Source organism: Lactuca sativa, chromosome 5 (assembly GCF_002870075.4).
Source record: "Lactuca sativa cultivar Salinas chromosome 5, Lsat_Salinas_v11, whole genome shotgun sequence".
In the NCBI taxonomy this organism is placed as follows: domain Eukaryota; kingdom Viridiplantae; phylum Streptophyta; class Magnoliopsida; order Asterales; family Asteraceae; genus Lactuca; species Lactuca sativa.
This window is the reverse complement of record NC_056627.2, coordinates 319,309,907-319,333,075: the sequence shown is the minus strand read 5'-3', so window position 1 is coordinate 319,333,075 and position 23,169 is coordinate 319,309,907. Positions and strand designations below refer to the sequence as shown.

Below are 23,169 nucleotides of genomic sequence, written 5' to 3'. Positions count from 1 at the left end.
GTAACCAACCAAAAACTCCTACCAAAAGTTTCCGTTTCCGTTTCCGTTTTTCCCATTGAATTTAGGTATTTCTTCCATCCCTTGTTTTTTATACTTATTTCTTTGTAATAAAACATCTCTAATAATATTTTAGTGCTGTAAATAATAAAATATCTAATTTGGAATAGGCTTTCAAATAATAGGCTTTCAATTTTCGAATATATGTACTTTTAGTTTATCTTATTGTTAAATAACATTTTAGTAAGTTAGATATATATTACTTTGAGATTTTTTTATTAAATGTAATTTAATGTATACTTTTTAATAATTGAAAACATATAACATATAGTATGTTAATACGAAAACATGACAAGCTATGAAGTTAAAAATACATGACCAATAAATAGGTTATCATATTCTAACACTCTATTTTGTTGTAAAAGATAACGTACCCAGTCTTTAACTTTAAATTTAAGCTTTGTTTCTTCTTATATTAGCATTTGTTTCTAATATTACAATTTATGATTTTATCCTCTCTTCTTTTTTTTTTTAAATAAGAAATTGTCCCTTGAATGATTGCAGTTATAAACTGTCATTTCTCGCTTGTCTTCGATGACACCTTAACACCAAAACCCCCATCTTCGTACGAGAAGACCATTACAAATACAACACCAAAAGAAGGTCAACAATTGGTCAACTGAACATCCAAAATCAATACAATTACAAAATTTTGTTGTTGCTATAATTCATAGATTTTTAAAAGCATCATCTTGATAAACCAGTCCAATTATAATATGTACCAAAAAAACTCAGCACATAGTGTCACATTGTTTGTAACGGATTACAATTTACACCCTTCCATTGTATCTTCCTAAACAAATTCAATGACTCAAGAATTCCCCCATTCTTGACAATCACATGAGGCCATGAATCATAAAAAAGCCCAGCAACATACAGATTATCATCCTTCCTACAAACACCAACCTGTTAGTTTCCTCAGTCACTCATGATCAAAGTAGGGAATGAATCATTACCTGACTGTAGAAGAAGGCAAAAAAGAAAAGGCAATCTCCTTCAGGCATTTCATCAAACACTTGGTCTGCAGCTCTAATTTGGACACATTTCTATATAACTTCAGCACCTTCCATATAACAATAACTAAAATAACAAACGAGGGAGATGGATTGATACTGGATACAAATGAAAGAACGAAATTTATGTCAACTGTAATGAGGAATCATGGAGAAATAGAACCAAAAAAAAAAAAGTTGAGATTGTCTGTCAGACAACCATGTAGCCATGCCAGGACCATTAGATGGATTGGCAACGATCATCTACCGAGCCATGGCCGAGACCATGAAGTTCTGTTAATCACGCTCTGGTTACATGGTCGTGGTTCATCAACCAGACATGGGTTTCTGTCTTCTTAGGAATCAAGAATACAGAGGTACGAGCCTATAGAACAGATCCTGTTCAAGTAAGGTCGTGCTTCTTCTTCTCTCTCGACTCCTTATATAGCTGCTCTCATTTTTAATCTGCACCAATGTGGGAGGAAGTCATGAAATAAATCTGACCTAAGCCGGCGCCTTCTTTCAGTTTGGGCTTTGATAACATTAATTTTATATACTGATAATATAATATGAATATTTCTCAAAAAAAAAAAAAAAAACTTTAAGTTTGTACATTTTTATCTTTTTTCTGTTTGATGATACCTTATAACTTTAATTCGATTTTTTAGTTTTATGTTTCTATACCTTTTACCACCAATTTCCAAGTTCCCCAAAAATGAAACTTGCAAACAAATCCTAACGTTTGCAATTTTTTTCTCGATGTTACTTAAAGGTTTTTTTTTTTTTTTTTTTTTTTTTTTTTTTTTTTTTTTTTTTTTTTAATCACATAATTTTCATGCAATTTTTCAATGTCACTTGGCTTATCTTTTTTCCTTGAATGTGAGTGTCATTTTTTGTTTATGTGATATGAAAGTCAAAACCTTATAAAAAGAAATTGAACAAATAGGGAAAAAAGGTGTATGCATGTGTGATGCATCTTACTAATTAACTAGACAATATTTGTAATTAATGTTACTTTAATTACAAAGCTATATATAATTAACCATGCCTTAACTATATTTTCATAAATATTTTCATAATTAGTGCAATGTATTTAGTTAACATGTACATGTGGATATATACAATGCATTAATTACAAAAATGTAAGTAAGGTATCGTTAATTGTACATACTTTTGTAATTAAAGTAATGTTAGTTACAAAAACTTTGTTTGGTTCACTATAAAGCGTAGACATACGTTCAAGAGGTCTCGAGTTCGAGTCTTATGTTCATCATTCTTTCAAACTTTTTTCATGTCAGTAAAAATTCCAACAAGCTTGTAAGGGGGAAATGTAAAATAAATAAAATTAACAAGTTGAACAAAAAGTAATTGTAAAATGATATATTATTTTATTTTAATTTTATTTAAAATTAACACCTGTAGGTCGAGAGATTTTAGTCTCTCTCTCTCTCTCTCTCTCTCTCTCTCTATATATATATATATATATATATATATATATATATATATATATATATATATATATATATATATATATATATATATATATTACCATCAATTGAGACACAAGTATTCACATTTATATCTAATCCATTTTATGGGATTCCGAAGTATAATGTTGTTGTCTGTAGGCCTCAAAATATTAACTACATAGAATTTAACCCATATTTAAATTATTTTATTGGGTCTGTGGGTCCTACTCGGCTCACGGGAAATTGGTAGGAACGTCTTCGCCGTCCCTGTGTAATGTATGTGTATAGTATAGAGACTACCCGGTCACTCACGGGAAGAATGACTTTTATATCTCTCTCTCATCATTTTATAGAAAGAAAAGCCAAACCAGAGACCCATTTTTGCTTTTTGATCTTTTAGGCTGTAATCTTACAGCTCTCAAACCCCACAAATTTCACCCACCACTACCCTAACACTCTAATTGCAATACAATACTATCAGAAAGGTGAACACAGTCCTTTACAGTTTTTTCCCTTTTTCAAAATCATATCGAACCCCTGTAGGATTTACTTTGAGATCTTTGATTGCTCTGCAGAATCTTAATGAGTTCATCAGATCGATTGTTGTTCAATAGGCAAACAAGTGTTCATCAGGCTCTCGGAGGCGGACTTTGTAAGTCTTTCTGATTTGAAACCTTCTTTTTTTCCCTTTTAATTCTTATCGCATATCGGATTTAAATTCCTGGGTTTTTTTTGGTTGATGGGTCAGGATCCCATTCTTATCTTGAACAATGTTCTTGGTTCCCGATAGAAGTGTACAATTTGACTTCTAACTTGCTTTCAACTTCAATTTTTGCGTCAAAATGAAATATGATAACTACTGATTTTAGCTCGAATTGAAAAAGACAAAACAATCTGTATATCTTTCGTAGTTAAAGGTAGAGCAAAACTAGAAGAGGCCTTAACCTCAATTGTTTTCAATGTACAAACTTATCTTATCAAATTTCCATTCATGGGTAATGATTATCATTAATCGAGATCTTGTTTTGATCATAATTCAAGATACGATCAGCTCTGTTGTCTTGAATCTTGATGTCATTTTGATCTTGATTCTGGGTATGCCTTAGTTCTCAAGATACAAAATTCAAATTCGTAATTGATGCAAGTTCCTAAAGGGTGTTTTGATGTGTATTTTTGAAAGTAACTATGTATGTTTTCAAAGTCTTATTATATGCATTGATCAGTTGCAGATGTGATTCTATGGAGGCATACAAATGTGACATTGGGAATATTCATAGTAACTTTAGCTTCTTGGATGATGTTTGAAAGATCCGATTACACATTCTTATCATACGTCTCCAATGTTCTCTTACTCCTACTTCTCATTCTTTTCCTTTGGGCCAAATCAGCACAAATTCTCAACAGGTAACATAGATTTCAGCCCTTATTTTCACGATCATTATTACACTTCAATTTTTCTTTTAAAAAAAAAAAAGGAAATTATATACATTTTTTAAATCTTTGCAAACATGATGACAAACAGACCTACACCACCAATACCATACTTACAGCTGTCAGAAGAAACAACAAATGAAGCCGCAGCTTTGATTCGTGAACAAATAAACACAGTGTTATCTGTATCCCATGATATTGCACTTGGAAAAGACCCTAAAATGTTTGTTAAAGTTGCTGCATATTTATTTATCATCTCAACTATTGGAAGTCTAACTGATTTCCGAACATTGTGCTACACAAGTAAGACTTTTTTTCTTTCTATTTTTTTCTTTCTCATTAAGTGGTGGAATAAGTAAAAAAACATCCATATAAAGTTATAAAGAAAGATTATTTAAGTTGTTATGTTGTTTCATGACAGGTGTTTTTGTTGCTCTTATTGTTCCGGTTGCATATGAGAGATATGAAGAACATGTTGACTCAGTTTTAGTGAAGGGAAATTTGAAGTTGAAGGAGTTGTATATAAGATTTGATGAGGAATGTGTAAAGAAAGTAAGGAAGTGGATTTTGGAGACGAATAAACTCAGTTGATCAAATTATTTACATTCTTTTTGTGTTATATTTGTAATGGAGATGGAGGTTTTGATGAATTGATGTCAAGGTGTTGTGAAATACAAGTTGAGAAATGAATGATGATAATATTTTATTGGGTTAAATATTTTTTTTTCTCAATTTTATGTAAGTAAACAATGAGCGAACCTGTCTTTACTGAATTAGAGACAAATTTTATTATTATTATTTGTGGTATTTATGTTACAAATTCTATCCCATATTGGTGGTGAGAGTGAAGTTGATGTTAATTGCTTTTGCTTTATAAAAACGGTGTCGTCTTACGTATTTTAATAATGGCTAGCCATCATCCATGAGTTGAAGGGCCATTTTCATTAGTTTTCTTTTTATTTTCTACACCGTTCCAAATTCAGAAAGAAAAGCCTCTTCTTTTTTAGGGTCAATAAGGGTCCGTTTGTTTGGTGGAAAAGAAATGGAATTCGAGGAAAAAGAATTTCAATTCCCTCGAATACATGCGTTTGGTTGGATTTAGAGAAGGAAAAAGGATTCATAAATAAAATAAACTTTCCACTATATGGAGGAAAATGCATTCCTTCCAAAGTTGGATGGAAAACATTCATTCTCATCAAGGAAAGTAACATATTACAAAAATACCCTTTGTACTTATCAGAAAACCCACAACCACTATCACTGACCACCACCACTACCGCCGCTACCACCACCGCCACCACCATCGCTACCATCACCACCACTGTTGCCGCCACATCGGCCACCACAACCACTATCACTGCCGTCGTTGCTGCCGCCGCCTCCCCTGTCACCGACCACCACTACCACCACCCACCACTGTCACCCCGTCGCCACCCACCACCAACTATCATCATCACCGTTACCATCGTTGTCACCGCCACTATTGTCGCCGCCACCACCATGACCATTACACACCACCACCGCCACCATTGCCGCCGCCACCACCATGACCATTACCCACCACCACTATCAATGCCATCACCACCGCCGCCGCCACCACCACTAATAACACTACCACCACCACTATCGTCGTTACCACCACCACTGCCATTAGCCGCCACTGCTTCCACCAGCACCATCATCGTCGTCGTTGTCGCCACCAGCTGACACTGCCACTATCACCACCACTTCCACCACCACAATCAATGCCACCGCCACCATCACCACCACCATTGCAACCACCATCATTGCCACCCACCACTGTCGCCGCCACCACCGCCACTGCCCCCACCACCACTGCCACCACCGTCAAAATTCTATTGTTTTTATAATTTTCATAATGTATTTTACATATAAGTTAGAAAACAATATAAAATTAAGCAAAACAGGCAAAAAGGGTAATTATGTCATTTTACATGAATTTTAATTTCATTTCTTGCGAACCAAACAAATTCTGGAATTAATTTCAATTTCATTTCCTACCAACCAAACAGCATATGGAATTAGATTCAAATTTATGACAGATTCATTTTCCAATTCCAATTCAAATTCATTCAACAACATTCTACGAACCAAACAACACCCTTAAGGCAATTTACAAAATTTCATGTTTATCTTTGATGAAAAATAAAGCATTTGATAAGGGCCCATGGGAGATGGGATCTGTCTATGGTTTTATGTCTTGTATTTGGTTTTATGTCTTGTATTAGAGAAGATGAGTAACGATAAAGTAGCTTGTTTTTTAAACTTATAATAATCTAATTTTTCACACAATGTTATTTACTAAAATAATATTTTAAAACTTGACACCATAGAAGACACGGTTTTAAAACTTGACACAAAAAAAAAAAAAAAACACTCAAAGATTGCACCGACCTTGCTAAACATTAGAAAAAGACCGTACCGACCCGATATCAATTTTAGACCGGAGGGAGTAGGTACAGTCTAGGCCGCACTCCACCCGCCACATCATCACGCACACCGCCCCTGGGTGCGGTCTAGGCCGCACTGCGGCCTTCCAGGGGTGTGCTCCTTGCTTAATTTTGATTGGCTCCGTGGTTTACCGTTTTTAAACGATCATTTTTCAAAAAAATATTTTATTTTATTTATTTTATTTATTTATTTATTACCAATACTATATATACTTTATCAACTTAACCAAAAAAAAAAACTCATCAACATTTTACCATCTTCTCTCTTTTCAAACCCACAAAAAATATCATCCTCCAAAAATCCAACCAACGAAAAAACACCCACTAGAAAACCCACAACTCAAAGACCTTCACTCGATCAACCGGTTTATTCGCTTCCTTTCTACCACTACGGGGGTATGCTTCCCTATTTTCCACAACATATCCAACAACCACATCCTACGCAACCATTTCCAAAACCCAACCACAATTTGACCAAGATTTTGATCCTTTTGATTTTGGTTCCCAACTAGAGTTTGTTCCGGAAACACAATCACAAATACAAACACCCATTTCCGAATCTAAACCAGAATTTGTTCCATAAACTCAACCCTCTCAACCAGAAAATAAAAGAAAAGAGAAGGCGGAAGCTAAAGCGTGGTCACCTCAAGAAGAGTTAGTATTAGCACAATCATGGATTGACAATTCAGAGGACGCGAAGACGAGAGGGAACCAAAAACATGATCGTTTTGGATGTGCATTAGAGCTCGATTCCACAAAGGAATGAACTTGGAACCATATCATACTAAACATCAGGTGTACTCAAAATGGGGAAAGATGAACAAAGATGTGATGTTGATTAACGATTTATATAACATGAAACGGCAATGGAAAAGTGGCGAAAGTGACAAAGTGATTTTGGAGAAAACTTTTAACATTTATCAAATAAAGCAAAAGAAGATTTTCAAGTTTTTTGAAGTTTGGAATCTACTTAAAAGCAACAAGAAATGGCAAAAACTGAAAACAAGCGACGAGCACATCGATAGCGGATCAAAACGGTCAAAAACTTTTGAATCCGAACACACTTCATCGGATGCGCGTGTTGGTTTTAACCTCAACGAAGATGAGTCCATTCAAGTGTCACCATCCCCTCCCTTCCCCGACCAATGGGAAGGGACAACACAAAAAATAAAGGCAAGAGCAAAGTGTCGGAATCGGATGACTTGAAAGAAATGAGCGAGAACGTGCAAGGCATAAAAGATAGAATGGATAAATTTTTGCAACTTGCTTCAGATAGAAAGAATCGGAAACAAAGGGACATCGACCTGAGAGTGCTATCGATGGACACGTCAAATTTAACCGGGGATGCGCTTCAAATCGTTTTGCAAATGAAGGAAGATGCGAAAAAACGTTACATTAATCGTGGTTAATTTGTAGTTGTTTTCCAAGTTTTAATTATTTGATGTGTTTTTTTTAAGTTGTACGTTTAAAGCTTTCTAGTTTTTTATTTTCTAATTTCTTAGGATTTTTTTTTAACTATTGTAATGGTTTTTATTTTTAATTAATGAAATATTTTGTTTTTATTTAAAACTTAAAATTTTATTTATTTAAGAATAAAAATAATTTAAAGGAGTGTGGCACCACTCCTTGGGTGTGGTATGAGACCACACTTCAGGGCCGACTCTGTATAGAGGTTTTTTAAGTTAGGGTTTAGGGCCCCAGTTCTAAAGGGAGCTCTATTCTCCAAAGTCCAAAGGTTTAGTCTATTAAAATTTTCAATCCGGTAAATGAAATAAATGAAACAGAAGAATAAATCAACGATCGTTGCACTCATGAAGCTAAAACGACTTTGCATTTTTCTACCGATTTTGATTTATGCAAATATTCATCTCATCTATTTTCGATTTCCGAGTATAGTAAAGGCCAAAAGGCCCCAAATTTTTGGTTCGCTTAGAGCCTCCAAAATTGTTGAGCCGTCCATGCCACACTTTTGTGGTAATGGGTGAGGTGGGACCTACGTGTCACTGCGGTTTCGTGAGGGAGCGCGACACCACTCCCTCCAACCTTATTCACATTGGATATAATTAAAAACATTAAGAAAGGTAAATAACTATATTGTTTTTTTAGATGAAATTTTGTTATATAAATGGATAATATAATTATACATTGTTCCTGGCCAACTAAATATCTTTTCTCTATATATCAGTTTTTAGATATTAGTTTTATATTTTAGACGTACCTTTCACAATATTGTAAGGTTTTTGAAGTTCAACGTGTTTTGCATGTATAAATTTACTTTTCTTAAATCTACTCTAGAGATTGTATATAAGTTTGTAAAATGGGTGGAACTTTTGTGATTTTTCTTAACCTTTTTTTAAGGCTTTCAAAGCTAAATAGAAACTTAACTATTTAAATATTTTATCTTGAAAATAAAATTACTATTTTTTTAAATATAGTGTTAATTTATTTTATGTATAAATTGAAATGAGATCAACTTAATTGCATGATTTGCATCGATTGACTAATTGCTATTAGATTAAAATATCAAAGTGTAAACTAATAACAAAATTATTTTCATCGTATAAATTATTATAGCATATGATGTTACGTCGGTCTCCATTAAGCTAGATTGAGCATGGTATCCAAAGACAAAACAAAAAGAGTCCAGAGTATTATCGAGGTGTCTTCCATCACACATTTTGATGCCGACGTTTGGACTCGGAGATATGTATGTAGGAGAGGGGTGTGGAACTTGAGAAAGAGTGTATATGTGTATGTGATAGTATTGTTGATATGGTTTTTCTTTATGTTGTTGCTTCTAATGGGCATTTATAGGGGAAGTCCTTAGGGCATCTCTAACCTAATTTTAATTTGGATTTTACCTTATATTTATAAAGTGTAAAATATAGAAAATTCTTCAATGCAATTCTATTTTACACTCTATAAATATAGAAATTAACCGTGAAACTCCAATTTTGAAATGTTACTATTCATTTTCTTTATTTATATATATGGTAATTTTGTATTGTCATATTTGACCCTATAGTTTGGTTATATATATATATATATATATATATATATATATATATATATATATATATATATATATATAGAGAGAGAGAGAGAGAGAGAGAGAGAGGAAGAATCATTTGAGAACCTATAGTTTCCCGAGAACCCGAGAAACAAATGGGGATCGTTAGATCAAAATAAGCAATGGTTAGGATCTTTTGTGGCATTTTTGTAAATACTTGGGAAAGAAAAGGCACGAGGGCATTTTTTTTAAATTAATCGGGGGCATTTTAGGATAACAAAATCCATACCCTCTTATCAAATGAATCACGCTGACTTCTACGCTCTCTCACTCTCTGGGAACCCACGATCCATCGTCTTCGGACCTCATCCGTCGAATCACATTCAATCCTTCATCCTTTTGATGCTTCTGAAATCTTAGTGTTATGAAGCCTTAGATTATCAACATGATAAAGTTACGTGATTCCGAAGGATAAGAGGCATATCCAAGGGCCGATTTAGGGTTCGTAAAGTGGACATACGCCATTGTTATAAATTTGGTGAGTTTTCTTTCTCTGGTTAATAGTTTTGTTTCTCTTCTCTCTCTTCTCTTTACTGATTTTAGGTTAATTGTTTTGTTTCTCTTATCTCTCTTCTCTTTGCTGATTTTAGGTTAATTGTTTTGTTTCTCTACTAGCCTACACTTCTTTCTCTGGTTTGTTTCATTTTCAATACAAATTGATTCTCCATCATTCGATTCTGGTATCAATCAATCACATATATGTTTAATGTATCTCTTTGTTTTGAGCTAGGTATGTTTCATAAAGTTTTTTTGAAATCATTTACGCCTTCCATGTGTTCGACAAAATGCCCCAGTCAATTATGCCTTTCACATATGTGAATTGATGTCAATTGGCATGGATCAATGAGCAGTATTTATGTGTTATTATGGATGAGAATAAAAAATTTAGGGTATGTTTTCAGAAATTAGTAGTCTTTCACAATATCTTGTCACTCTTAACTATCACTGTTTATCAGTATTGGTCATATTGTGTTAATATTAAAACCATGGTTAGTATTGGCTTTAAAAAATATAAAATCTATTAGATGAAACATTTCAAATACGATCACCCATATTTGCAATCGTGCAACATAGAATAGCTTCATATATTGCATATTGTAATTCACTTGTGATTCACATATGAATTACATGTGATTCACATGTAAATCATATGTAATTCACATATGAATTACATGCGATTCACATGTAAATCACATGCGATTCACATCTGAATTACATGCGATTCACATGTAAATCACATGCGATTCACATGTAAATCACATGCGATTCACATGTAAATCACATGTAATTCACATATGAATTACATGTGATTCACATATGAATCATATGTGATTCACATATGAATCATATGTAAATCACATGTTATTCACATATAAATCACCTGTAATTCATATATGAATTACATGTGATTCACATGTAAATCACATAAGAATTACATGTGATTCACATGTAAATCACATGTAATTCACATATGAATTACATGTGATTCGCATGTAAATCACATATGAATTACATGTGATTCACATGTAAATCACATATGTATTTTTGTGAGTGTTTTTGCATCAATAAATTTCTTTTTAATTTTCTTGTAGATTTGAAAGAAATTGTGGTGAATATTGCAGAGATGAAAAATAATAAATTGAAGAAAATATGAAAATATTGACACGAAGACATGAAACGCTTTGAAATTTGTAGCATTTTTTGTTGTTTATATTTTATTTTGTATCGAATAAGATATTTATTCTGTTGTGTTTATAGATTAGCAAATAAAAATGTGTCTTTTGTATAATATACTTACGGATATTATAGTATAAGAAATATGTATACATTCACTTGAAAAAATATGCTTATATGCTCCTAAAATGTTGATTTTTTTTTTGTTAAAAAAGTTAATAGTTTTTTTTTAGACATTCCAGCTTTTTTTTTAATATTTACTAAGTTTATAAAATTTATTGTTTTTTAAAAAATGCATTTTTTGAAAAAAAAAATGTTTTTTTTTTCAACTTTTTTGAAAAATTTATGTTTTCTGAAAAAATTTAAAAAATCTGCAATTAAAAAAAACGAAAATTGTTATTTTTATAAAAAATTCCAAAAATTTGATCTATAATGTTAATTTAGGAGTTTTTTTATTAATACTTCTAATAATACAAAAAGTTACATGAGATTGATAAGAAGACGATCATGCCTTTAAGGAGTTAATTTTGATCTGATGCTCCACCTTTAGTTCTCGGAAAACTATAAGTTCTCAACAGATCTCACCTATATATATATATATATATATATATATATATATATATATATATATATATATATATATATATATATATATAACTTGTTTTAAATTTGTGCTTATATAATTTGAAAATATCTAATTATGTTGGTATATTTTAAACGTGATAAAAAAAATTAAAGTGTATTAAAAAATTTAATATATTTTATTAGTTTATATTGGTAACTTATTTAATAAAACGTCAAATTGACATACACATATTTTATAAAAATTCAAACTGGCACACATGATATAATATTAATATCACAATATTACATTACTACTAATCTAAATGTATGTATAATATTTCTTCAATTACCTGTACACTATTTGTGTAAATGAGTGTTTATATTTATTTTAATGTGTTACGAATGAAATTATATATGTAACATCCCGAAATATCAAGAGTAGAGTTGAAGGGCTAAAAGAGTAATTTGGGAAAGAGTGACTCGGCGAGTCCGTGGATGGACTCGGCGAGTAGAGTCGCGATTTGGTCGCGTGTTAAGTAGCCGACTCGGCGAGTCAATGAGATGGACTCGGCGAGTAGGCGCTGAGTGGAGAAAACCCTAATTCTCGGGGTTGAGCCCTATATAAAGAACATTATGTTTCCTTCTCAGCCTCCTTATCCCCCCTTGAGTCCCAGAAACCCTAATTTCGTGGAGAAATCCCATTGTTGAGTAAATTGGAGCTTGGATAGGTGGTTGTTGAAGAGATCTTAGAGAAGAAGAGGCTTGGAGCAAGGGGCTTTTCTTGGAATTGAGTTTCATTGCAGATTGGGGGCGTTCCTTTGAGGTAACATCTCGTTTTTGAGCTGCTATTTCTTAGATGCATCATTTTGGGAATGTTAGAGACCATGTCCTTGGATGTATTGGAGTTTAGAGGTCAGATCTGAGGTTGCTACCTCAGATCTTGAATGGAGAAGGGTTGGGATGCATCAAAGTCTCTGTTTGTGAGTGGTTGATGGAGCTATTTTGTCCCAAACCCAAACCCTAGAGTGAAAATGCATAGATCTCTTTGGATTCACGTAAAGTTTGCCACTTTACGTGATGGATGAGTGGTAGGAGGTTAGATCTATGTTTTGGATCAATTGCATGGCCTGGAGTGCTTCTGTTTGGATTCAGATCGGTGGTACTCGGCGAGTCACATGGGTGGACTCGACGAGTTGCTTGAAGATGAGCTGGAACTCGACGAGTTGGATGAGCAACTCAGCGAGTTGGATGAAGATGGCCTGGAACTCGGCGAGTTGTATGAACAACTCGGCGAGTAGGTTGAAGATAGCTATAGACTTGGCGAGTTTGTTGTTGGACTTGGCGAGTCTTGTCGAAGAGTCCCAATATTTTCTGGTCGAGTTGAGAATCGGCGAGTCAAGGGATGACTCGGTGAGTTGTGTGCGAGTGGACTTAGAGTTGTTGGACTCGGCGAGTGTGACAACCCTATATTTTCCAAAAACATTGTAAACACTCGAAAGCTAAGTACAACGAAATTAACCTCGAAAATAAAGCGTTCAAGTATCAAGGTTGGGCTGCATCAAATATTAGATATCATGCCAAGGTTTCCAAAAACATAAAGAACGCTCAAAACCGAGTTATATTGAAGAAATTATAACCACTCATATATTTACGACACGACGTTAAAACATTATTTGACATAAAAAGAAAAATCTCAATAAAATACATTTTAGCCTTAAGTATCTAAACAAAAGTCGTAGATCTCGTTGAAAGGTGAGCGTGCATAAAAAGATCGCCCAAATTGGACCTCGTATAAAGAAGTTACGAATTTTCAAAGTTTCGTAACAGTAGTATAGGGCTAAAAACTCGGATTGAAGATCGAGTGTTATTTAGCTATCGCCACCTAAACGGAAGTTGAAGATCTCCTCAGTGGTAATAAAACAATAAAAAGACAAACGAAAACCGACGTCGAATAAAGAACCTATGAATTTTTAACGAACTTTAGGAGGCCCGGCCTATTAAAAATATATCATTAAAAATAAAGTCAAAACTAGCCGACGGAGTCTAAATGAAAGTTGTAGAGCATAATCTCATCTACGCGTGGATATAAAGAACACGAAAAACGGAGCTCGTACGCGAAAGTTACGGAATTTAGAAGAGGACAGGCCAGATTACGCCCCGCGTTCTCTGGGAGTACGCCCTGCGTACTAGACCCAGAGTCGAGTCCTATCGGCCCGCCCAAGCTACGCTTAGCTAGCCAGGAGTCGTAAGCCATGACGCCATATTACGCCCCGCGTACTCCAAGATTACGCGCCGCGTACGAGGAAGTTCCAGCACTATAAATAGATGGCATGAGCTTCGAGTTTTGCACACCATTCACAACTTCTCAGTCATTCTCCCATATCACTAAGTTCCAGAGACCATTTTCTTACCTTGGTTTCCACACTCAAGCCCCCGACGAAAGATCTACACTGCAGAGATTCCCGAGAACCCGAAGACGCACATTCCGCGGTCGAAGTTCTGCTCAACCCTAGCCTCTCTCTTCAAACTTAACGGGTGAGTTCATACCCCTAATTTTCAATTCTTTTCATGTTTTAGGGGGGGAATACAAGTACATTACAAATCAAAGTATCATTTTTATAATATCGTTCTTATAGGGTTTTGATACAAAAATAACTTTATGTTTAAAGGGCTATTATATCACCAAGTTGTTATTACCAAATGGGAACATACTTTTGAGAAACTATAATGAGTGTAGTATTCAAGTGATTCATACATTTTACATATACATCTCGACAAATGAAATGCTTTCAAAAGAAGTAAAGTCTTTATTATCGTAAATCTGTTTATACCAAGTAATGTGAGACAGCTTCACGTACGTTCGAGTATGCATTATTAAGTCCTGTATTATATACCATAATCCCTTGTAGGGGAGCGTGATACTTGTGTATAGATCTATACGGGATTGACAATCCCGCACCTAAACTGTTAGCTACAGTTAGACCGGCAGGTCTGGGGTGACAAATGTCATAACACTACAACACCCGAAGAATGTTGTTACAGGCCGTCAGTGTCAATAGTATGGTTATAAAACTCACATAAAAGTATAAAAAGAAGTTTGATTTACGAGATTCATATATGCATTTCAGTTTTCCATTTTATTGTTAACACAAATTTTATCACTATTATTCAAGCATGGAAAACACTAATGCACTCCAACACGGGAAACTTTTCAAATCATCTATAGAAAATATTGGATTTTCTGAAAACCTCGTTCATCGAGTTACTATCAAAAAGGACATACTTTTCAATGCAAAACACTTATGAACTCACCAACTTAATTGTTTACACTTTTTCGAAACCACTTGTATTTCTCAGGGAATCAGTAATACAGGTAACCACCAGCTTTTGGAGAAAGGAACACTAAGGATGTTTTATTATTGAACATTTATCATCTCATTGTAATATTCTTTTGCTAATATGTATAACGCAACAACATACGTTTTCATTATATATGTGATGGTTGTGTTACTTTCTTTACAATATTCAATGGTTGTGATACTACGTGAAGTCATCCACCCCCGAATGTTTCCGTCATTCTGGTTTGGGGGTGTGACAGATTGGTATCAGAGCATTGTTTATAGTGAACTAAGTATATCGAACCACATACGATATACAAACTATAAATGCAAAGGGGACCAAAAACCCTCTAACGAAACATTTTCATGAACAAAATACTTTCTTTTAAAGATATACATTTTTACAAGCATGCATTAATCTCGTACCATAACAAGTTTTACTAAAAAGTATTAAGGCAAATTACGACACTACGATTGAGCCCCGAGGTATGTAATCAGGTCGAGAATAAATATAGCCTGATCAACTATATTTATCCTGGATTTGACCAACGTACGTCGAGGAATGGTCGTAGTGGACAACAAGCCAAGAACTTACCAAATACAAATTATTTTAGTTTCGCCAAATTGAAATATTATAGGAGTATTATTAAAAATAGTCGTACAAATTATAGTTAAAAATAGTAAGTCGTTAAATAGAATTTTCTTTTCTTATAAAAGCTCTCATACATCTATCCTAGTACAGACAAATGGCCGGATTCCATTTACCAGGAGATCACTACTACCCAAACCAAGGCAACAGCGGTTGGATAGAAGAAGACCCGGAGGAAGACCTAGAGGAAATCGAAGAAGAGGTCGAGGAAGAACCCGAAGGGGTTATCAAGGGAGAATTCGAAGTCGAAGTCGGAGAGGAATTCGAAGTCGACGAAGAGATCGAGGAGATTTCTAGCGGGACAGACTCCGAGCCAGAAGTGTTCGACCCTCCCATCCCTCATCCTCCCGAAATCAGACCATATCAATCGGGACCCATTCCCATGTGGGGAAGTCACCTCTACTATTGGAGCCGCCAGCAAGGTGTACGCCCTCCTTTCGGCATGTGCCGAGATTTTTACAATGTCAGTGGGGGAAGCTCAGCTGATCGAGCACTTCCTGTTATTGTGAACGCTATAGCTACCCATAACTACGAGACGGACAGGCAAGCAGCCAGAGTTCGCGAGGTCAATGCTGCTACCCAAGGTAACGTCGCTGACATCCGCCGTTTGGAAGGACTACATAAGAATACCCAAATCTACACGGGGACACTTCAGAACCAAATGATAACAGCTCTGGCAGATATAAGAGAGATGAAGGAACAACAAGCAGATCTTGAGAGGCGACTGATGGGAGTCAAACGGTCGGATGCCGAATCTAGCTCCAAACGCCGCAAGTAGAACTTGTTCGAGCCCCAACAATTTTGCTATAGATTAGGATTTCGGATAAAAGTTTTCCCCTTATTTCCCTTGTTTTCCCTGTTGTATCCGTAATCGGAGATCTCTAGGAGGATCAAATTTTCCAAACAAAAACATGTAATGTAACACACCTCAGGTGTGACCTATATGTATGAATATGAAGTATTTCTTATTATATACCTCTCAAAAATTACGAGTTTTAAATTTCTATGCCTACCTTGAAACCATAAACTAAAGTCAAAACAAATTACAAGATACAACTAACACACGATTGTCAAAACATTAGAAACTTATAGTATTCATTCTTATTTTCTTTTTCTACCAGAACATGCCTCCTCGTAGATCAACACGCAAAAACTCAACTTCAACACCACCTCCTCCAATTATGGACATCGTTATGTTCCAGACTGCTGTAACCGCTGTTGTAACTGCAGCAATGGCACAAATGAGCAACAACGGATCGGGGGGAGGAACAAACAGTTTTACAAATGGCCAAGGTCAAAGTCGTTCAGGGGTATGCACTTACAAAGACTTCACCAACGGAAAACCTATTCCCTTTTACGGGACTGGGGGAGTATTGGCTCTATCTCAATGGATAGAGAAAACGGAAGCTGTATTCGAAATCTGTGCATGTCCTGAAGAAAGCAAAGTAAAGTTCGCTGCTTTTACTCTCTCTGAACGCGCCCTGACATGGTGGAACGGCCACGTCCAGACACTAACCCTGGTGGTGGCAAACTCCATGGGTTGGGAAAACCTGAAAAGAATGCTCCTTCGAGAATACTGCCCAAGAGGCGAGATTCAGAAGCTTGAACAGGAACTGTGGAACCTCTCGATGGTAGGTTCGGACATAGCAGATTACACCAACAGGTTCAGTGACTTAATAACACTTTGCCCAGGAATGTTAACCCTGGAGAGCCAAAAGGTCGAGAGATACATCTGGGGACTATCACCCCAACTTCGAGGAAGTGTGCTAGCTTCCAGACCCTTGACCTTCGCCAGCGCCAAAGAACTAGCGCAATCTTTTGTTGATCATGGTGTCTGTCAAGGAGTCACGGCTATCATGGCTGAACCAACCAAAGGGAACAGCAACAATGAGATCAATGCCAACAACAACAACAAGAATAAATTTTGGAACAAAAGGAAGGGGCAAACTTCGCAAGAACCTTCAAAGAAGCAAATGGTTGCGGTTCATGCTGCTACTACCTCCACCACAACTCCTGCTACCTCTGCACCAACAAAACCATATGCGGGGAATCTGCCCAAGTGCAGCAAGTGCAACTACCATCACCATGGTATTTTTCGCGAGATGCACTGCAAGAACTGTGACAGGAAGGGGCACACAACCCGTTTCCGTAAAGCACCGGCACGACCAATCACTCAAGTTTCTGGCACTGGAGTAAGTCGGGCGTGTTATGGGTGTGGGGAGACTGGACACTTCAGGAGGGATTGTCCCAAGGAAAGGAATATTGGCGGTGTGGGGAGAGTGCTGGCAGTAGGACAGAATGAAGCAATAGCGGACCCCACGGTGGTTACGGGTACGTTCCTACTCAACAACACTTATGCATGCATACTTTTTTACTGCGGTGCGGAAAGAAGTTTTGTGAGTCATAAATTCAAACACCTACTTAATCAAAAACCCCAACCACTCAATAAAATATTCACTGTAGAAATGGCAAACGGTAAAACAGAACACGCAAACGATTTGTACGTAGGGTGCACACTAAATTTAAACGAGCGCTTGTTTCGAGTCGATCTTATGCCCATTTCCATAAGAAGTTTCGATGTCATCATCGGTATGGACTAGTTGAGCCTTCACCATGCCGATATCCTTTGCCACGAAAGGGTTGTTCGCCTAAATCTGCCAAACGGCGAAACTCTTGTCATTTATGGCGACAAACCTAGTTCAAGTTTACAAATCATTTCCTGTATTAAAGCACAAAAGTATCTTCGTAAGGAATATCATGCCTTTCTAGCCCATGTAGTAGACAAGAAACGAGAATCGAAAAACATTAAAGATATTCCGGAAGTCTGCAACTTCCCGGATATTTTCCCAGAAGATCTTCCAGGAATCCCACCGGAACGTCAAGTCGAGTTCAGAATCGACTTAATCCCCGGAGCTACCCCTGTAGCAAAGTCACCTTACCGTTTAGCCCCAGCCGAGATGCAGGAACTATCCGGTCAATTAAACGAGCTGCTGAGCAAGGGATTCATCAGACCGAGCTTCTCACCATGGGGAGCGCCAGTCCTATTCGTGAAAAAGAAGGACGGATCCTTTCGCATGTGCATCGATTATCGGGAACTAAACAAACTCACGATCAAGAACCGATATCCCTTACCGCGCATAGACGATCTATTCGACCAACTACAGGGAGCAAGCTACTTCTCAAAGATCGATCTAAAATCTGGTTATCACCAACTGCGAGTACTGGAGGGAGACATCCCCAAAACAGCTTTCCGAACACGTTATGGTCACTACGAATTTGTAGTAATGCCCTTCGGATTGACGAATGCTCCAGCAGTGTTCATGGACTTAATGAACCGAGTATGTCGTCCCTTCCTGGATAAATTCGTGATCGTATTCATAGATGATATACTCATCTATTCAAGAAACCAGGAAGAACACAACCAACATCTCCGCCAAGTACTGGAAACATTAAGGGCAGAGAAACTTTACGCAAAATTTTCCAAATGTGAATTTTGGATTCGGGAAGTGGATTTCCTAGGACATGTTGTAAGCAAGGAAGGAATACACGTGGACCCTTCCAAGATAAAGGCAATAGATAGTTGGACTACTCCAAGAACCCCTACAGAAATCCGGCAATTTTTGGGACTCGTCGGGTATTACCGAAGATTCATACCGAACTTTTCAAAGATTGCCAAGCCACTTACCACCCTAACCCAGAAAAATGTGATCTTCGACTGGGGAGAAAAACAAGACAGCGCATTTCAGACACTAAAACGAGCCTTATGTAGTGCACCCATCCTAACCCTGCCAGAGGGAACGGAGGACTTCGTGGTCTATTGTGATGCATCAAACCAAGGACTTGGGTGTGTCTTAATGCAAAGAGGGAAGGTCATCGCCTACGCCTCAAGGCAACTAAAGACGCACGAAGTGAACTACACAACGCACGATCTTGAACTAGGGGCAGTCATCTTCGCTCTGAAGATATGGAGACACTATCTCTACGGCACAAAATGTACAATCTTCACCGATCATAAAAGCATCCAACATATCCTCAACCAGAAGGAACTCAACATGAGACAGAGACGATGGGTAGAACTACTTAGTGATTATGAATGCGAAATTCGATATCACCCCGGAAAGGCTAACGTAGTGGCTGATGCACTCAGTCGGAAGGAATACTCAGGCCGCCGGGTGAAGTCCCTAACTATGACGATCCATTCACACCTGTCCACGCAAATCAAGGAAGCCCAAATAGAAGCCTTGAAATCCGAAAACGTGACAGGAGAAGCCCTAAGAGGAATGGATAAGAACCTTGAAGCCAAGAGCGACGGAGTTCGTTATTTCATGGATCGAATATGGACACTGAAGTTTGGTGGGTTCAGAGAAATCGTCATGGACGAAGCCCATAAAACACGATACTCCATACATCCCGGCTCCGATAAGATGTATCTCGATCTCAAGAAGTTGTACTGGTGGCCGAACATGAAAGCCGATATTGCTACCTACGTGAGCAAATGCCTGACATGTGCCAAAGTCAAGGTGGAATACCAGAAGCCTTCGGGTTTATTACAACAACCAGAAATACCTGAATGGAAGTGGGAGCGGATAACCATGGATTTCATAACAAAATTACCCAAAACAGCAAGCGGACTCGACACCATTTGGGTAGTTGTCGACAGGTTAACTAAGTCAGCGCATTTCCTACCGATCAAAGAGACGGATAAATTGGAGAAGTTAACAAGGACATACCTCAGAGAAATTGTACGACTACATGGTGTGCCCATATCCATTATCTCGGACCGAGATAGTAGATTCACCTCAAGGTTCTGGCAGTCGCTACAAAAAGCTTTGGGGACAAGAATAGACATGAGTACCGCTTATCACCCACAAACCGACGGCCAGAGCGAGAGAACTATACAAACCCTAGAAGACATGCTGAGAGCTTGCGTAATCGATTTTGGAAAAGCATGGGACACACATCTACCATTGGTCGAGTTCTCGTACAACAATAGCTACCACACCAGTATCAAAGTTGCCCCGTTCGAAGCCCTCTATGGCCGCAAATGCAGGTCACCTTTGTGCTGGGCCGAAGTGGGGGACACACAACTAGCAAAAGGACAAGCAACTGACAACACGCTCACTGGACCAGAAATCATAAGGGAGACTACGGAGAAGATTGTTCAAATCCGAGAACGTCTAAAAGCATCAAGGGATAGACAAAAGAGTTATGCAGATAAGAGACGCAAACCCTTGGAATTCCAAGTTGGAGACCATGTCCTACTCAAAGTCTCACCTTGGAAAGGTTTAATACGCTTCGGAAAACATGGAAAACTGAACCCTAGATACATCGGACCATTCGAGATCCTTGCCAGGATCGGTCCAGTGGCCTACAAACTTAGACTACCTCAGGAACTCCACAACGTACACCCTACCTTTCACATATCAAATCTAAAGAAGTGCTTATCCGACGAGACCCTTGTCGTCCCTCTAGACGAAATTGCAATAAATGAAAACCTCCAGTTTGTGGAGGAACCAGTAGAAATCATGGATCGGGAAATCAAAAGGACTAAACAAAGCCGAATACCCATTGTAAAGGTCCGTTGGAACGCCAAGCGAGGACCTGAATACACCTGGGAACGCGAAGATCAGATGAAACAAAAGTACCCGCATCTTTTTCCTAAAACTGTAAACACTATCTTAGATTAAATTTCGGGACGAAATTCCCTTAACAGGGGGATGATGTGACAACCCTATATTTTCCAAAAGCATTGTAAACACTCGAAAGCTAAGTACAATGAAATTAACCTCGAAAATAAAGCGTTCAAGTATCAAGGTTGGGCTACATCAAATATTAGATATCATGCCAAGGTTTCCAAAAACATAAAGAACGCTCAAAACCGAGTTATATTGAAGAAATTATAACCACTCATATATTTACGACACGACGTTAAAACATTATTTGACATAAAAAGAAAAATCTTAATAAAATACATTTTAGCCTTAAGTATCTAAACAAAAGTCGTAGATCTCGTTGAAAGGTGAGCGTGCATAAAAAGATCGCCCAAATTGGACCTCGTATGAAGAAGTTACGAATTTTCAAAGTTTCGTAACAGTAGTATAGGGCTAAAAACTCGGATTGAAGATCGAGTGTTATTTAGCTATCGCCACCTAAACGGAAGTTGAAGATCTCCTCAGTGGTAATAAAACAATAAAAAGACAAACGAAAACCGACGTCGAATAAAGAACCTATGAATTTTTAACGAACTTTAGGAGGCCCGGCCTATTAAAAATATATCATTAAAAATAAAGTCAAAACTAGCCGACGGAGTCTAAATGAAAGTTGTAGAGCATAATCTCACCTACGCGTGGATATAAAGAACACGAAAAACGGAGCTCGTACGTGAAAGTTACGGAATTTAGAAGATGACAGGCCAGATTACGCCCCGCGTTCTCTGGGAGTACGCCCTGCGTACTAGACCCAGAGTCGAGTCCCATCGGCCCGCCCAAGCTACGCTTAGCTAGCCAGGAGTCGTAAGCCATGACGCCATATTACGCCCCGTGTACTCCAAGATTACGCGCCGCGTACGAGGAAGTTCCAACACTATAAATAGATGGCATGAGCTTCGAGTTTTGCACACCATTCACAACTTCTCAGTCATTCTCCCATATCACTAAGTTCCAGAGACCATTTTCTTACCTTGGTTTCCACACTCAAGCCCCCGACGAAAGATCTACACTGCAGAGATTCCCGAGAACCCGAAGACGCACATTCCGCGGTCGAAGTTCTGCTCAACCCTAGCCTCTCTCTTCAAACTTAACGGGTGAGTTCATACCCCTAATTTTCAATTCTTTTCATGTTTTAGGGGGGGAATACAAGTACATTACAAATCAAAGTATCATTTTTATAATATCGTTCTTATAGGGTTTTGATACAAAAATAACTTTATGTTTAAAGGGCTATTATATCACCAAGTTGTTATTACCAAATGGGAACATACTTTTGAGAAACTATAATGAGTGTAGTATTCAAGTGATTCATACATTTTACATATACATCTCGACAAATGAAATGCTTTCAAAAGAAGTAAAGTCTTTATTATCGTAAATCTGTTTATACCAAGTAATGTGAGACAGCTTCACGTACGTTCGAGTATGCATTATTAAGTCCTGTATTATATACCATAATCCCTTGTAGGGGAGCGTGATACTTGTGTATAGATCTATACGGGATTGACAATCCCGCACCTAAACTGTTAGCTACAGTTAGACCGGCAGGTCTGGGGTGACAAATGTCATAACACTACAACACCCGAAGAATGTTGTTACAGGCCGTCAGTGTCAATAGTATGGTTATAAAACTCACATAAAAGTATAAAAAGAAGTTTGATTTACGAGATTCATATATGCATTTCAGTTTTCCATTTTATTGTTAACACAAATTTTATCACTATTATTCAAGCATGGAAAACACTA

The 23,169-nt window shown here is 37.0% G+C and overlaps 1 protein-coding gene, 1 long non-coding RNA gene and 1 other non-coding gene across 6 annotated transcripts; 1 reads left to right on the top strand and 2 right to left on the bottom strand.

Annotated features, from left to right (window-relative positions):
* Positions 1 to 730: 730 nt before the first annotated feature.
* LOC111890658 (uncharacterized) lies at positions 731 to 1,623 on the bottom strand. The gene is made up of 2 exons (XR_002849932.3): positions 1,014 to 1,623; positions 731 to 949 (listed from the first exon to the last, which is right to left on the bottom strand). It is a non-coding gene; the product is annotated as an uncharacterized LOC111890658 (long non-coding RNA).
* Positions 1,255 to 1,466, bottom strand: LOC111890684 (small nucleolar RNA U3). Its single transcript, XR_002849944.1, has one exon. It is a non-coding gene; the product is annotated as a small nucleolar RNA U3 (small nucleolar RNA).
* Positions 1,624 to 2,810: 1,187 nt separating the features above from the next.
* On the top strand, positions 2,811 to 4,744 carry LOC111890667 (reticulon-like protein B12). Of its 4 annotated transcripts, none has more exons than XM_023886768.3 (5): positions 2,812 to 3,003; positions 3,094 to 3,170; positions 3,748 to 3,922; positions 4,041 to 4,252; positions 4,371 to 4,744. In XM_023886768.3, exons 2-5 carry the CDS (start codon positions 3,101 to 3,103, stop codon positions 4,538 to 4,540), a joined length of 627 nt encoding a protein of 208 aa, XP_023742536.1. In that variant the 5' UTR covers positions 2,812 to 3,003; positions 3,094 to 3,100; the 3' UTR covers positions 4,541 to 4,744. The 4 variants fall into 4 exon arrangements, with proteins under 4 accessions (XP_023742535.1, XP_023742536.1, XP_023742534.1 ...); XM_023886766.3 differs by having other exon boundaries at positions 2,813 to 3,003; positions 3,742 to 3,922; XM_023886767.3 differs by having other exon boundaries at positions 2,811 to 3,170.
* The last annotated feature ends 18,425 nt before the right edge of the window (positions 4,745 to 23,169 follow it).